Source organism: Odocoileus virginianus, chromosome 5, assembly GCF_023699985.2.
Source record: "Odocoileus virginianus isolate 20LAN1187 ecotype Illinois chromosome 5, Ovbor_1.2, whole genome shotgun sequence".
In the NCBI taxonomy this organism is placed as follows: domain Eukaryota; kingdom Metazoa; phylum Chordata; class Mammalia; order Artiodactyla; family Cervidae; genus Odocoileus; species Odocoileus virginianus.
In genome coordinates, this window is record NC_069678.1 from 90,055,395 (window position 1) to 90,069,254 (window position 13,860).

Below are 13,860 nucleotides of genomic sequence, written 5' to 3' on the forward strand. Positions count from 1 at the left end.
ACCTTAAGGATTGGCAAAGCCTATCCAATAAGGAAGCATCCTGGTTCTAGCTTATTTTAAAACAAAGTGATAGGACACCAACTGTGACTATAAAACAGATTAAAAATAATTCTTTAAAAAGGCATGGAAATATATGTCTTTTCTGACCAGCTTCAGAAATTGCCAGATTATGATCTATAAGAAACAGCTGATAAAAATCATACTGAAATCTCATCTAAAAAAGTACATTGTCAGGGGGAGGAAGAGGAGGGACCTTAAAAAATGTTTATTGCCAAAGATAACTTTCTATGAGAAAAGTTTAAAAATCATTTAGATCTAACAAACCACACAGCAGCATAAAATGGGCACTTTTGAGAACTCTGAAAAATACTAAAAGCTAATTTTTTTTTTTCCAAAGAGGGGGAAACATGAGTACTTTTGCCATGGCAGTGTTATCTGTCATCACGGCATGCATCACATCTGTCTGTGTTACACATTCACAAAAGTCAACCAAATAAGAGAACTGCCTGTCTGAATCTGCAGCCAAATATAGTGCAATTGCCTGGCAGCCTGTACTTGCACCAGCACCAGTCTGTAGAGATCAACAGAGAAAAGTAGTAAAAACTCATAAAATTCTGTAAAACTTACAAAAAAATCAATGCTCGTTCAAGGCATTTACAGTGGCGAAGTCAGAAATCTCCATTAAAAAGCCTATGGACCCACACAATTAAATAGTTACATTGACCTAAAGTAGATTGTTTGGTTTTTCTCTCCCATTTATGCACACACCCCACTCAATGAATACAGAAAAAAGGAAAAAAATCTTCTCTGGTAAGACTAGAGGGATGCGGTGAACACCACAGCTAGCAAAATAGTCCATAGAAACCTTTCTCATAAAGTCCCTTAGAAAGTTCAGGCTGATCAGCCTTTGCATGATGAGGTAAAAATTCAGTCCAGTGCATCAGAAAAGATAATCTATGAGTATCTATTACTTTTAAAAAATGGCTCAATTTTGTTGATGCATCAGACAGTGCTGTGAAGTATAGATTCAGTGCAACTATTCCGAGTTGCTGGTAGAAGACCACCTGAAGTCAACTTGGCTCTCTCTAGAGGCAGTAGGCATTTGAAACATTTTGAGGCTGCATGGGATAACAAACTGGTTGAGTTCTTTTTCTGAGACTCTCAGGCAAAATACATGGTGTGCTGGGTATCATGGTGGATTTGCACAGCTTTAGCCAAGGCCTGAGGATCTCGGCCATTGCTCTGTCCTGATACATGACTGCCTTCCGCACTGTAAAGAAAAGAAAGCAAAAAAAAAAAAAACAACAACAGTGTAACAAAAGACCACTCCAGACTTCAGGTTTCAAATAGCATGAATAGTACTGGATTTGAGATCTTGAGCTCAAATTGTGACTCCTTAAATAATCCGTAATGTCTCTCTAAACGTCAGTTTGCCAATTGAAAAATACAACTTATTTAATAGACTGTTGCAATAATTAAATAGAATAGTGTCTGCAAAGACCCAGATCTTTATCAGTGCCTAAGCAAGGACTTCCCTGTCTTTTATGTCTGGTTATTACCCACTTATTCTTTAGTTTTCAGTTAAATGTTGTTTCCCCCAAAGAAATCTTCCCTGACTCTGAAGTTCAGGTCAGAGCCACATGAAATCTACTTTCATGAAATCCTCTACTTTTATTTCACTTGAAAGATCATTACTTGGATAAGTCTTCCACCAGGATGGAATCTCTAAGAAACTAGTAAATTTGTCTACCTTACCACTAAATCCCTAGTGCCCGGCACATAACAGTGTCTCAATAACCATTTGATGAATCAATGAATGTACTGAGCACAGTGCTGGAACATAATAGATACTCAGCAAATGTTACTATGCCACCAGCCTTTTTGGTCTTCCCCTTACTAGCTATAGGACCCTGGACAAGTAACACCCCCTCTGAACTTGATCTTTTAGGATAACAATAACTTCTGAACATACCTCTAAGGGCACCATGTGATACAAAGGACTGAGCAAATGGGAAATTATCATCCCTCCTGAGTTCTCTACTTGAATTATTATTACCCCCGATCATCTAGGCTCAAAATCTTGGTCATCTTTTACTTCACCCTCTTCTCTGTCACTCACATCCAACTGACAGTTGAATAATATCTATTTTATCCCATGAGTAGCCTTTTAACAAAGATAATCTTGCTCCAACATACTTTTCCAGCTTCACGCCTGCTATCCTCTCTTCAAATGCTCCTGTCAAAGAAAACTTGCTACTGTCCAAACATGTCACTTGTCTTGTCTTCTTTATGTCCGTTATTCCCTCTGCCTGGAAAATTCTTTTCTCTTCTTCATAGATCCAAATCTTTTTTTTTTTTCCATTTATTTTTATTAGTTGGAGGCTAATTACTTTACAACATTGCAGTGGTTTTTGTCATACATTGAAATGAATTAGCCATGGATATACATGTATTCCCCGTCCCGGTCCCCCCTCCCACCTCCCTCTCCACCCGATCCCTCTGGGTCTTCCCAGTGCACCAGGCCCGAGCACTTGTCTCATGCATCCAACCTGGGCTGGTGATATAGATCCAAATCTTGCCCATCCAGCTATGAAACCTCTAACAGACTTTCCCTCCAATGTTCAATTGCACTTTCATCTCTACTGCTTTGAGCTAACCGTCAGTTTTATGTTTGCCTGTACTGTCTACCAGACTGAAACATAAAATCCCAGGAGACATGTCTTCCTCAGCTTACTGTTTTTAGTACCTGGGCACTGTTTTACAGTGCTGGGTACACAATGAATACCTAATAAATGTGTTGAATGAATATGTATATTACAGAATGAAAGGTACAAAGCCACAGCTGGGCATTTTCCATAATAGTGTACTTTCAACTCGTACAGAAATAGACTTGCAGTGGAATGTCTACTATTTAGCAGCTGAATTCAGACTTGGGGAAGAGCCCAGAAACTGCTACACTTCACAGATGGTCATTTGAGAAGAAAAATTAATGGAGAGAACTTGCTTAGCTACTCAATAGTAGCTCAGTAACAGGTCAATATGTCTGATTCTTTTGAGATCTTTACTTAGGGGTGAGAATGGTCTGGTACCCCACCTCTTCCCAACACACACCCAAGGTCCTTCTGATGCATTCTCCAAGACTGTACTGCAAATGACCTGGTCAGGACCTCCCCCTTGCATGAACTGGAATCCACAGGCCTGTAACTGTGCTGACTGGAGCCAGGGCACTGGGCTGGACATCTTGCGAAGCTGCTTAGTACCTGAGCAGAACTGAAATGCATTTGGCTCTGAGGGAAAACCACAGGCAGTTCCAAACGAGATTCCTTTTTAAGGGGGACAGACATACCACACAAGTGTGAACAAGCCTGGGCACTTTTTGGACCAAAAGTCACAATATCAGCTTTTTGGACCAAAAGTCGTAACATGCAATTTTATTTGCTCCATGAAATGTAAACCCTAAAAGGAAGTTTAGCTCTTCCTAAAAGTTTTCAAAGGTAGCTCATTTTTAAAAAGAAACATGCTGCCAACACAAACAGAAAGATTTTATTTGCCTGAGAAACTTGCCTGTCATGATCCTTATCCACCAGATGATACCTTGCCCTGAAGGCTACAAGCCGGGCATAATAGGCAGGGGCTGGAATCGAGACTGAGCGTGTGCACCGCACATAGGTATGACATAGCTGGTACGTTAATAACTGGAGCTCATCCGCGGTGAAGCAGTTGTCATCCCACAAGACCTGGTAATGTGAAGGACGGCTGGTTCCCTGGAGAAAGAATTGTATGATTACTGTCTCTGACACGGGTTTACTACCTGAGAGAAGAGTGGAAACCTACTTAAATTCAGAAATAGTCCTGCCTAGCACACCTACAAGGAGATACTTAGACCAAAAGATAACAGTTTTAGGATACAAGTATTAACAAAGTTATGTACAGTATTTAATAACAAGTCTACTTAAGCTAGTTCCTGAATTTTCAAACACCTCCCTATCAAGTCAAATATCTGGACCAGCTTCCAAATTACCTGAATCCCCGCGTGACTACAGAGGTAAAAGTCAAACTCAGATGGATGTGTGATGGTGCTATCCACAGTAGTGCCTGCTGGTACATTGCCACTTTTCCCTACCTACCAAAAAAAAAAAAGGGGGGGGTAATAGTTAGTCATCAAAGAGCTAAATTGGGTTCAGGCCATTAGTAATAAGTAAGTAAACTGCTCTTAAGTGAACTCTTGAAAATCGGTTTAATTCAAGATGTTGAATTTTCTGTAAATTTCCCTTGGCCCAACTATTTCATCCTTAAATATTTTCACAAACAAATATACTCCACGGTTTTGCTAAGGGAATCCAGACAAAGAATTACTCTACCTGTGGCTTTGGGCTGCATTATTGTCATCAATTTCATAGATGACACGCTGGTATGTTCACAGAGGGGAAAAAAAGACATTTAAGATGGATAAGTTTCCTGAGGGAAAAAAATCAGTTTTATTTTTTATTTGGAGTTAAGAAAAAAAAGTCAACTTTCAGTAAAAGTTAAGATGAAGGAATCTTTGAACTGGTTCACCAGATTCAACAAAACTAATACTTGTACAGGATCAATAAAAGAATTCACTGGCACATGCATTATCAGGAGGAGTGTACTGAAATGAGAATTAGGAAAGCCAGAGTTTCAGTTCTAAGCCCTTCCTTGCAACTACATACCTTGAACAAAGCATAGTATCTTTGGGTCTCAATCTAACCATCCACAAAATTAGGTGATGACTGCTTACATTTTTAAAATTCTCAAGTTCTTCTATAACCAAACTCTAAAATCAAACTTCCAGAAAAGCAGAAATATAGAAAAATCTTGCTATTTGGTCAATTTTCATCCACTTCTGCTGTAAGTGGATTCCATAAAGGATTCCATAAAGGAAGTATATTTAGCATATTGGCACAAATTTGATGGAAATTTATTTGACTCCATTTTAACTATTGTTAACTTCAGCTGAATATCATATGCTATTCACATAATAACATTCATGAGTATAGAAAAGTCTCATTCCATCAAATTCATATGTGACCTTGAGTACCTATCTAGACAAGAGGAAATGTAACTGAGTTGTAACCATTCTAGTATCCTTCCCCAAACTGTATGCTTTACGAATGTTAGTTCTTCAGGATGTGCTTAGGTGTTTTATGGCCAAATAAACTTGAGTGACACTGGTTTAAACCAAAGTTAAAAGGCCTTTCTATTGCATGACTTCTCAGAATCTTTATCTAGTAATGTATAACCTTTAAGAGGGAAAAGGAGTATACAGCTTATTTGACCATAGAACTCCCTTTTTAAAAATCTCTTGGAATCTACAGATGAGAACCTAAAGAGGAGCTGCTCTGGGGAAAAAGGGTCCAGTCATGTTCATTTTAATAATTACTGCTTGAGCACCATGCGCAAGGCTCTGCAGCAGATGCTGGGGATGAAGACAGAGGCACAGAGTGAACTAGTAACCCTGCCCTCCTACTCTTCATGAGCGTCATATGCAATGGACAGCAACACAGTGTAATAAGGGCCTTATGGAAGGCAGTGGGAAAAGCTGGTAGGAGGAAATGGTTGAGCCATGCTTTATAGCAGTGGTCCTCAAGCTTTTTGGCACCCAGGGAGTAGTTTCAAGGAAGACAATTTTTCCATAGACTGGGGGAAGGGGGAAGATGGTTCAGGCAGTAATGTGAGCAATGGGGAGTGATGGGGAGTAGCTGATGGAGCTTCACTTGCTTGCCCACCACTCATCTGCTATACAGCCCAGTTTCTAACAGGCCTCGGACTGGTACTGGTCTGTGGTCCATGGGTTGGGGACCCCTGCCTTATAGGATACATAGAGGTTGAATGGAGGGGGGATGGAATGGAAATGAAGACATTCCAATATCCTTTAAAGTCAGGAATGGATAAACAAACTGTGGTTCATCTGTATCACAAAATACTACCCTCCAATAAAAAAGGAACAAGCTATTGATATACATAAAAATTTGGTTGAATCTCAAATGCACTATGCTAAGTAAAAGAAGCCAGACCAAAGGCTATGAGTTCTTTTCATATGACATCCTGAGAAAGACAAAACCCTAGGGGCAGAATACATATCAGTGGTTGTCAGCAGCTCTAGGTGAGGGAAAAGGTTAACTACAAATGGGCACAAGACAAGTGTGTGTGATGGAATCATTTTACATATTAAGGTGTAGTTACACAACTATATGCATTTGTCAACACTTGTACAACAGTACAATAAAAATGGTGAATTTTACTGTGTCTACATTGTATCTTATTATAAAAATGAGGGGGGAAAAAGTGGGATGATGTGGTCATTCCAGGGATAAAAATACACAATATACATAGGAAATGGAAATAGTCACATGGGTAATAGAAGGTATATGAGTACATGTTGAAAAAGCAAACTGAAATATTATGCTTTGGCTACCTTGGGAAAACATTGAACACCATAAGAAAGCATTTCGTACCCTCAAGTATAGGCAATGGGGGAAACATGAAGATTTTTGAGCAGTGGCCTAGCAGGATAAGATCTGTATTTTAAAAACTTAGCCTTGACAGCAGGTGGAGGATGCATCTGTGAAGGAGGAATGGAGACCGGGAGACCTCTACGAGTCTTCTGCAATACTAGAGAGTTCTGCCTAGGGCAGATGGAACACACAAGAGGAAGAGTTGAGACAAGAGATTTCAGGACAGAACACAGAAGACTGTTTGACCAACTGAACACAGGAAGGGAGGAGGGGAATAGAGGAAAAGGATTTAAAGACAACTCTTAAGAAGCGTCTAGCCTGGCTAACTAACACAGTGATGCCAAGCAACAGAAGAATAGAGAATCAGGGGAGGAATGGCTTTTGGAGAGGAGAATCCTATTGTTTTGGATTATCCTAAAACAATCAGGAAAAGGTTTACACGTGTTTTGCTTGAAATGCCTGTGGTAGACTGGAATACTGGGGTCAAATATTCTAGAGACCCTCTGGCGGGGCAGGGGGTGGGGGTACATGATACATCCCTGCCCAATTAACTCAGAAGTGGCCATATAACTTCCTCTGACCGATAAAATGTGGCCTGAAATGCGCCACTTCTAGGCAGAAGCTTTAAGAGCCAGCGTATGCTCCTCCGCTACAATGACTGGCCACGTTCCAGACAGATGCTTCTCCATCAGCCGAGGTTCCAAAGGGAGCAGAGTGAGGTCACAGCTGCAGAAGGGCCCCAGTGAATGTGTAATGTGAGCAAGAAATAAATCTTTGTAAGCCACTGAGACTTTGGAGCCTTTTGTCACCACAGCACAGCCTAGCCTATCTTGACTGACACAATGCCTACAAGAGCATCGAAGTAAACTGCTAGACAATCAGAACTACAGATCAGGAGCTGCGCGGAAAATCTGGGGCTGGAAATACAGATTTGGTAATCAATAAGCAAATCAGTGAAGCCAGAAAAGTAGGTGAGACTAAAGAGAGTTGAAATTCAGAAGAGAGAAATATGAAACGCCAGGAAGCATTAGTGTTTAACGGATAAAGGAAGAAGAAGAGTCAAAGAAAGCCTATTTATAGAGGTGGGCAGTGAACCTGAAAAGTCATATTGCTAAGTCCAAAGAAGGCAACCACCCATAAGTGCTGCAAAGAGGTCAGTGTGGGAATTTGACAAGCGGTCGTTGGATTCAAAATGAGCAAGTCGTTCAGAGAACAGCCTTGGTGGAGTCAGTGAAGTCAAAGTCAGGCAACAGAGAACTGAAACATTATGTGAGAAGATACAGAAAGAAAGTCAAGTCTTTTTTTCCTGTAAGTTTGGTCATTAAAGGGAGGAAAGGAAAAAAAATGGCAGGTAGACTGAGAGAGAAGGGAAGTTTTAGAGAAGCCTGAGGAAAAGTTAAGAAACTTTAGAGGATGAGGAGGAGGTAATGGAATGGGGAAAATTGAAATTTTGAAAAATAATGGATAATTAATGAAGTGAGGCTCTGGAGAAGGCAGAAAGGATTAAAACCAAAAGCACAGGTTGGAGTGGGGAAGCATAAGTGGAGAGGTTAGCGTCCAAGATTCAAGGAACAGGGTAAGAAAACACAAGATTTAGCTAAATTTGAAAGCAGAAGAGAGGAAGCTGAGAAAATTCATGCCTTCACAATTTTGTTTTCTGGAGAAAATAGAAGGTTGCTCTATTGTTGGCAATGTAAGTTGTTGGCAATGAAGGTGTCATGGTTAGGGTTGGGGACTTGAGAAGAGTATAAAGGATGGGAACAGATGCTAGGGAGAATAGGAAAAATGAAAAAAAAAAATTGCAGCATCAAAGGCCTGGCTGAGATTTGCTATCAAGAACTAGTAATATGGTTCATTATTGAATAAATGACTTTTTTCCTCAGCAACTTCAACCAGCCTAAGAATAGCAGCAAAGGAAATAGGCAAGTGCATTAATTCAGAGTTGGAGACTGGCAAGAGGCATATTTAGAGAACTGAAGATGTTGGTAAGTGTTAGGGGTGCAAAGTAGACCAAGGATTGGGACAGTCAATCTTCAAAGGTCAGGAGTAACACCAGATGGTCAAAAATAGTTATGAGATAGACTGGGATTTTAGAAAAATAATCCAGGTCCTAAAGTTACAGGAATAGCAAGTTGACAGAGGGATGGAGAGTGACTATGCAGTTAAGGGGGGGGGGGGGGGGCAGGATACTTTGTCACCAGGGCTCAGGCAAGAGTTCAGAGAAGGTGAATTACCAGAATCTAGGAAGTACTACCAAGTCAGAGTCTGGGCAGTTTGGAAGACAGTATTTTGAATCTGTGCTGATTGATGAACCTGGGGACCAAGGATAAAACCTTAGTTCTCTAATGATTCAGAAAATGAGAAGAAACAGCTCAGTTTTGGATTGGAGGCAAAAACTAAGCAAGCACTAGAAAACAATGAGAGTCACCCACAAGACCACAAGATTAGGCAATGGAAAGAACCAGTCTCTCTGGGAGTCAATCAGAGGGAACCTGAAAAAGATAAAGTAATATCACAGAAAAGACCATAGAAGTAAAGTCATTCAACACTATTTGCCTGTAATTTACCTAGTTTGTACATTAATATGAGATTATAAATAGGTTACACAAAATGTTTTTTTAATCAAAAGCTGGAAATTATACCCAAAATTAACATTCATTTACTAATTTAATCCTTAACAACCATGGAAGCTAAGTATTATATTTATCACACTTTACAGTTAGAACATTGTAGCTTAGAGAACTTAACTTACCCATGATTATTAAGTGTGACATCATAAGTATTCAAAGTACATACCCTAAAAATCCTCTGCACTGATGTAAAATTATTTGGAAAAGAAATGCTTCTTTATACCCTAGACCCATGCCTTAGGCATTGATAACAAAAAGTAGCAAATGGCAATAAAGTCCAAATAAATAACCCCTCTCTTTGGAGCTTACCTATATCACCATAGTGTACCTGGCATGCTTTCTATTTCCCCCTCTAAAAACTCTAGAAACCAGTATTGCTGTCACATAAGAGAAATATTCAGTCTTGACACCTGTATCATTCAGAATTGCTCATCGAAGTTCAATTGGAGTTAGTATGTTTCTTAAATTATTACTAGGCACTTCTGCTTTTAGAAAAAAATTTTATGTATGCCTACTCAAAAACACATTCACTTGCATCAGATAATAAAGCTTATCCTATGTGTTCTTACCCTTTCTGTTTTATCTGCACAGAAGAGTCGTGTGTGATGTCTTTTCTGCACCACAATATAGGTTATTCCTGGCCGGTAATCTTCTTCCAAGCTAATACATGCCTTTCGAATTGCTATTAGTTCTGGCCAAGCTACCTAGGAGTTAGAAATGGAATGACATTTAATTGAGAACTTGCCTGTCTCTTAGGTATCTCTCAGATCTGATTTACCCACCAGAGTGGTAGATTGGAGGCAGTTCCATCAGACGCTGAGAAGCCCCAGAGGGAGCTTCCCTGGTGGCCCAGTGGCTCAGACTCCATGCTTCCAATGCAGGGGGCATGAGTTTCATCCCTGGTCAGGGAACTAAGATCCCAGATGCCACATGGTATGACCAAAAAAGAAAGAAAAATGTAGATGCCCCAGAGGGAAGCTACAGGATAATGAGATTACCTGTTTCATCTGTCCCTCGGAGACCCCTCCACGGTAATAGATGATCCGGGTGGGTTTGAAGCGTGTGGATTTGTAGAACTGGATCAGCAGCTCTCGAACCATGTTGGTAAGATCCTGGATCACCTCCTGACTATAGAGGAGCTCTTGGGAGATCTCCTGGCGGGAGGTCTGCACGCGAACCGTGGCACAGTACCGGCTGGGGTGGCCATCCATACTGCCAACCACAGCCGCGATGGATGGCTTCTTCCCATCGCCTGCTGGGGGGTGCGTGACATCTGCTCCCAGGAAGATGACAGGCTGCTGGAACACTGAGGGCCTGCTCAAATTTAAGGAGACGTTGCCACTCAGACGTAAGGATGAAAATGCTTTTATTTAGCAAGCCCACTAGATAGAATCACAGACATAATCTTACAAGACAGAATAAAGGTGTGCCCACTGGGAGAGACTTCTAAGGCCCACTGAGTGCCGGCCACCCAGGATCATGAATCTGAATTGACTAAAGAAGCCAAAGGGGTTCTCCTGCAATAGCAGGAAGGAAAGAGTCAAGTGAAAGTGAAAGTTGCTCAGTCGTGTCCAACTCCTTGCGACCCCATGGATAGTCCATGGAATTCTCCAGGCCAGAATCCTGGAGTGGGTAGCCATTCCCTTCTCCAGGGTATCTTCCCAACCCAGGGATAGAACCCAGGTCTCCTGCATTGCAGGTGGATTCTTTACCAGCTGCGCCACCAGGGAAGCCCAACATGGTTCTTCTGCAATAGCAGGAAGGAAAGAGTCAAGAAAAGAACCTAACCCAAATTTAACAAAATCTCTATGTGTAAAGGTGAAACTTGGGCTTCCCTCATAGCTCAGTCAGTAAAGAATTTGCCTGCAATGCAAGACATCCGGGTTCGATTCCTGGTTGGGAATACCCCCTAGAGAAGGAAATGGCAACCCAGTCCAGTATTCTTGCCTGGAGAATCCCCTGGGCAGAGGAGCCTGGCAGGCTACAGTCCCTGGGGTTGCAAGAGTCAGACACAACTTAGCGACTAAACCACCACCAAAGGAAAAACTTTCCCAGAACAGTCTCTCTTAGGATCCTGGGATTTCTACAATGGATACTGAATTGCAGAAGGCACGTGAAACTAGGACCAAACGCCCAGGACGTGAGACATGAGGAAGAGAATAAAGTTCATGTCCTTCCCTGTTCTGTTTTTCTCCATAGTATTTATCACTTTGACCACACAATTTACATTTATTTTACTTACTGTGTGTACACACATCTGGTGGGCCAGGCCCACCAGGCTCTTCCGAGCCATCAGGGGAGTCTAGTACCTTCAGGGGTTATCTACTGAGCGGGGCCACGAGGAAGCCTGATGAAGAGCTGGACATGTTCTATATTTAACCTGGGGGGCGGTTACATGAGCGCATATGTGTATCAGAAAAAGTAACCAAGGGCCATATTTGAGATCTGTTTTATTGCAAATTATGTAAGTTAGGTCTTAAGAGACAAGTGGAAAACACAGAGTTCAGGATCTTACCTTTGATGAGGTACAAGCACGTTGTTAATTCCTCCAAGCTTTGCGTTTATCTTCAGGCAAAGGTTAGAAAGGGTTTGAGGTGAGGTCTTCACTACATTTTTCACCTGGACACATTGTGTAGCCATTCCTAGGAGTGTATCTCCAACACGCTTCACCTCCGCTACAAAAAGAAGTTTATTAATTCATTGTAAATGTTGATATATTCTCCAAAATCCTGGAAGTAAAGGGGAAAACTCCTACATGTTAACTTTCACAGAGTGCCTACCATATATCGTACATTGTGCTACCTGCTTTTCATATGTGGTCCTTTCATCTGCTAAACCCAGAGGGCAATTTGTTTTGGATAGGCTCTCCGTTCCCTTCTCTCCTGCAGGCCTGGAAGCCGGCCCACTTCCTCTGTTCCACCATGCTGCCTGCCGCCACTCACTCAAAAGTCTGTTGAGGTTCCCTTTCTCACAGGACTGGTCTGGGCAAAGAAATCAACCTCCCCAGCTCCCCCTCCTTAGTACACACACCAGCCCTTTGAATTTTAAGGGATTCTTTTTCTTCCTCCACCCTCCTCCCTGCTCTAAACAGGACAGAAAAAGAGAAGCTAACAAAAGATAGAAATATACAGAAAGCTGAAGACATTTTATAAAGTTCAAATCGCTGGTCTATATATTTTCCAAAACCTTTGCTTAGAGGATAGCCAAAAGAACTTTGTATCATTCCTCTTATAAGAAATACAAACTAAGCAGTTCCTGTTCTGGAAGTGATAGGCTCCCCCACCCTGATACTCCTAAGTGCTTCTCATCAGACATTCCAGTTCTCCCTACTTTGGGGACTATGGTAGAATTGCACTGCCCTCATTCCCACTGCATTTCCTGCCCCCATCCCAGGTTGAGTGGGTCATATAGTTGGCTGTGGCCAAGAAACTGCCTAAGTTAAGAACCCTCCAGAGACTTCTCTGTTGGTTGGATGGTTGACTCCACCCTTCCAATGCAGGGAGCATGGGTCTGAACCCTGGTTGAACAAAGACCACAAATGCCTCGGGGTGTGGCCAAAACAACTCCCCCCCTTCCCCCCTCAAAATAATAATAAAAAAAACCTCCCCAGGCTTTCTGTGTAAAACAAACAAACAAACAAAAAAGCAACTCTTCAGAGCTCTTTCCTCTCTGCCTGGGGGCCAGCAACACTCCAAACAGTGACTGGGTTCCAGAGTGAAAATGATATGATGACGTGGAGCAGAGGCTGCAATTTGCCTTCAATAGGCGCATAGAAGGAGCAGAAAAAACCTCTGTTGCTTTGAGCCACTGAGAGTTTGGGGTTGTTTGTGACTGCAGCAGAACCTAGTTTATCCTGAATGCTACACCAATTACTTGAAATCATCCCTCATTCAACATTAAAGGGGTCCATACCATACACTGGTGTCTTCCCAGGCAAGATAACCACTATAAGTTGTAGGCCCACATATGTCATTTTCAGGTGTTTAAACATGGGCTCCACGCTGTCAGCACCTTGTGCGTACTTGCAAAAACATGGCTGACCCTGGATGGGCATTCCTGCATCCTTAGAGATTTTACGGAGCTGGTCCGTGAAACTCCTGTTAAAATAGAACCGGTGGCACAGTGCTTTCATTTCAGGACACAATCTTAGCATTTAGCTCCCTCTAAGATATTTCTTTCAGTTCTGTAAATTTTTAGCTAAAATTATTAAAAAACAAAAAAATTCCATCTTTAACTGGTTGCCAAAAACAGCCTAGAAGTTGTATCACTGCAATAATAATGCAGAAGATTCTGTATTACTAAACTATCAGATTATCATTTGGAACTTTAAAATAATTATGCCTCAGCTGGGCCTCAGAGCCTAGAATAGCATTCCTGTTCAAAGAATTTTTTTAAACATTCAAGTCAGTTATTCAGGACTGAAGATAAAAGCAAGGTCAAAATTTCAGGTAACGTGAATTTGGGTAAGCCAAGTACAAGAATAGTTGGGTAAGCTTGTGTTCAACTGGGAACACAGAAACACTCTATGTCACAAAATCATCATACTTAGGATTACATTCAAACTCGTAACAGATCTGCTTCCATAACAATGTCAAAGAAAACATCATTTTAAGAAAAAGCAAAATTCACACTCAAGTTTTAAATTTTGGATTTGAGACGTTACTCCAGTCTATGTAAAAAGTTTTCAGGATAATTTCTTTTGTGCATTTGCCAATATTTTGTAGGATTCCTTTCTTTCACCCTAGTTCCCT

At 41.3% G+C, this 13,860-nt stretch overlaps 1 protein-coding gene across 4 annotated transcripts in view; it reads right to left on the bottom strand.

Annotated features, from left to right (window-relative positions):
* Positions 1–246: 246 nt before the first annotated feature.
* Positions 247–13,860, bottom strand: part of LOC110129077 (protein argonaute-4) — a 31,243-nt gene continuing 17,629 nt past the window's right edge. For 2 of the 4 annotated variants that reach the window (XM_070468408.1, XM_070468407.1), the window contains exons 12-18: positions 13,022–13,206; positions 11,625–11,784; positions 10,108–10,423; positions 9,679–9,813; positions 4,022–4,123; positions 3,565–3,764; positions 247–1,270 (exon numbers count right to left, since the gene is read on the bottom strand). In XM_070468408.1, the coding sequence (XP_070324509.1) occupies positions 1,162–1,270; positions 3,565–3,764; positions 4,022–4,123; positions 9,679–9,813; positions 10,108–10,423; positions 11,625–11,784; positions 13,022–13,206 (1,207 nt within the window). In that variant the 3' untranslated portion in view covers positions 247–1,161. Of the gene's footprint in view, positions 1,271–3,564; positions 3,765–4,021; positions 4,124–4,361; positions 4,459–9,678; positions 9,814–10,107; positions 10,424–11,624; positions 11,785–13,021; positions 13,207–13,860 lie in introns of those variants that run through there. The other 2 variants (XM_070468409.1, XM_070468410.1) reach the window with 2 other exon arrangements.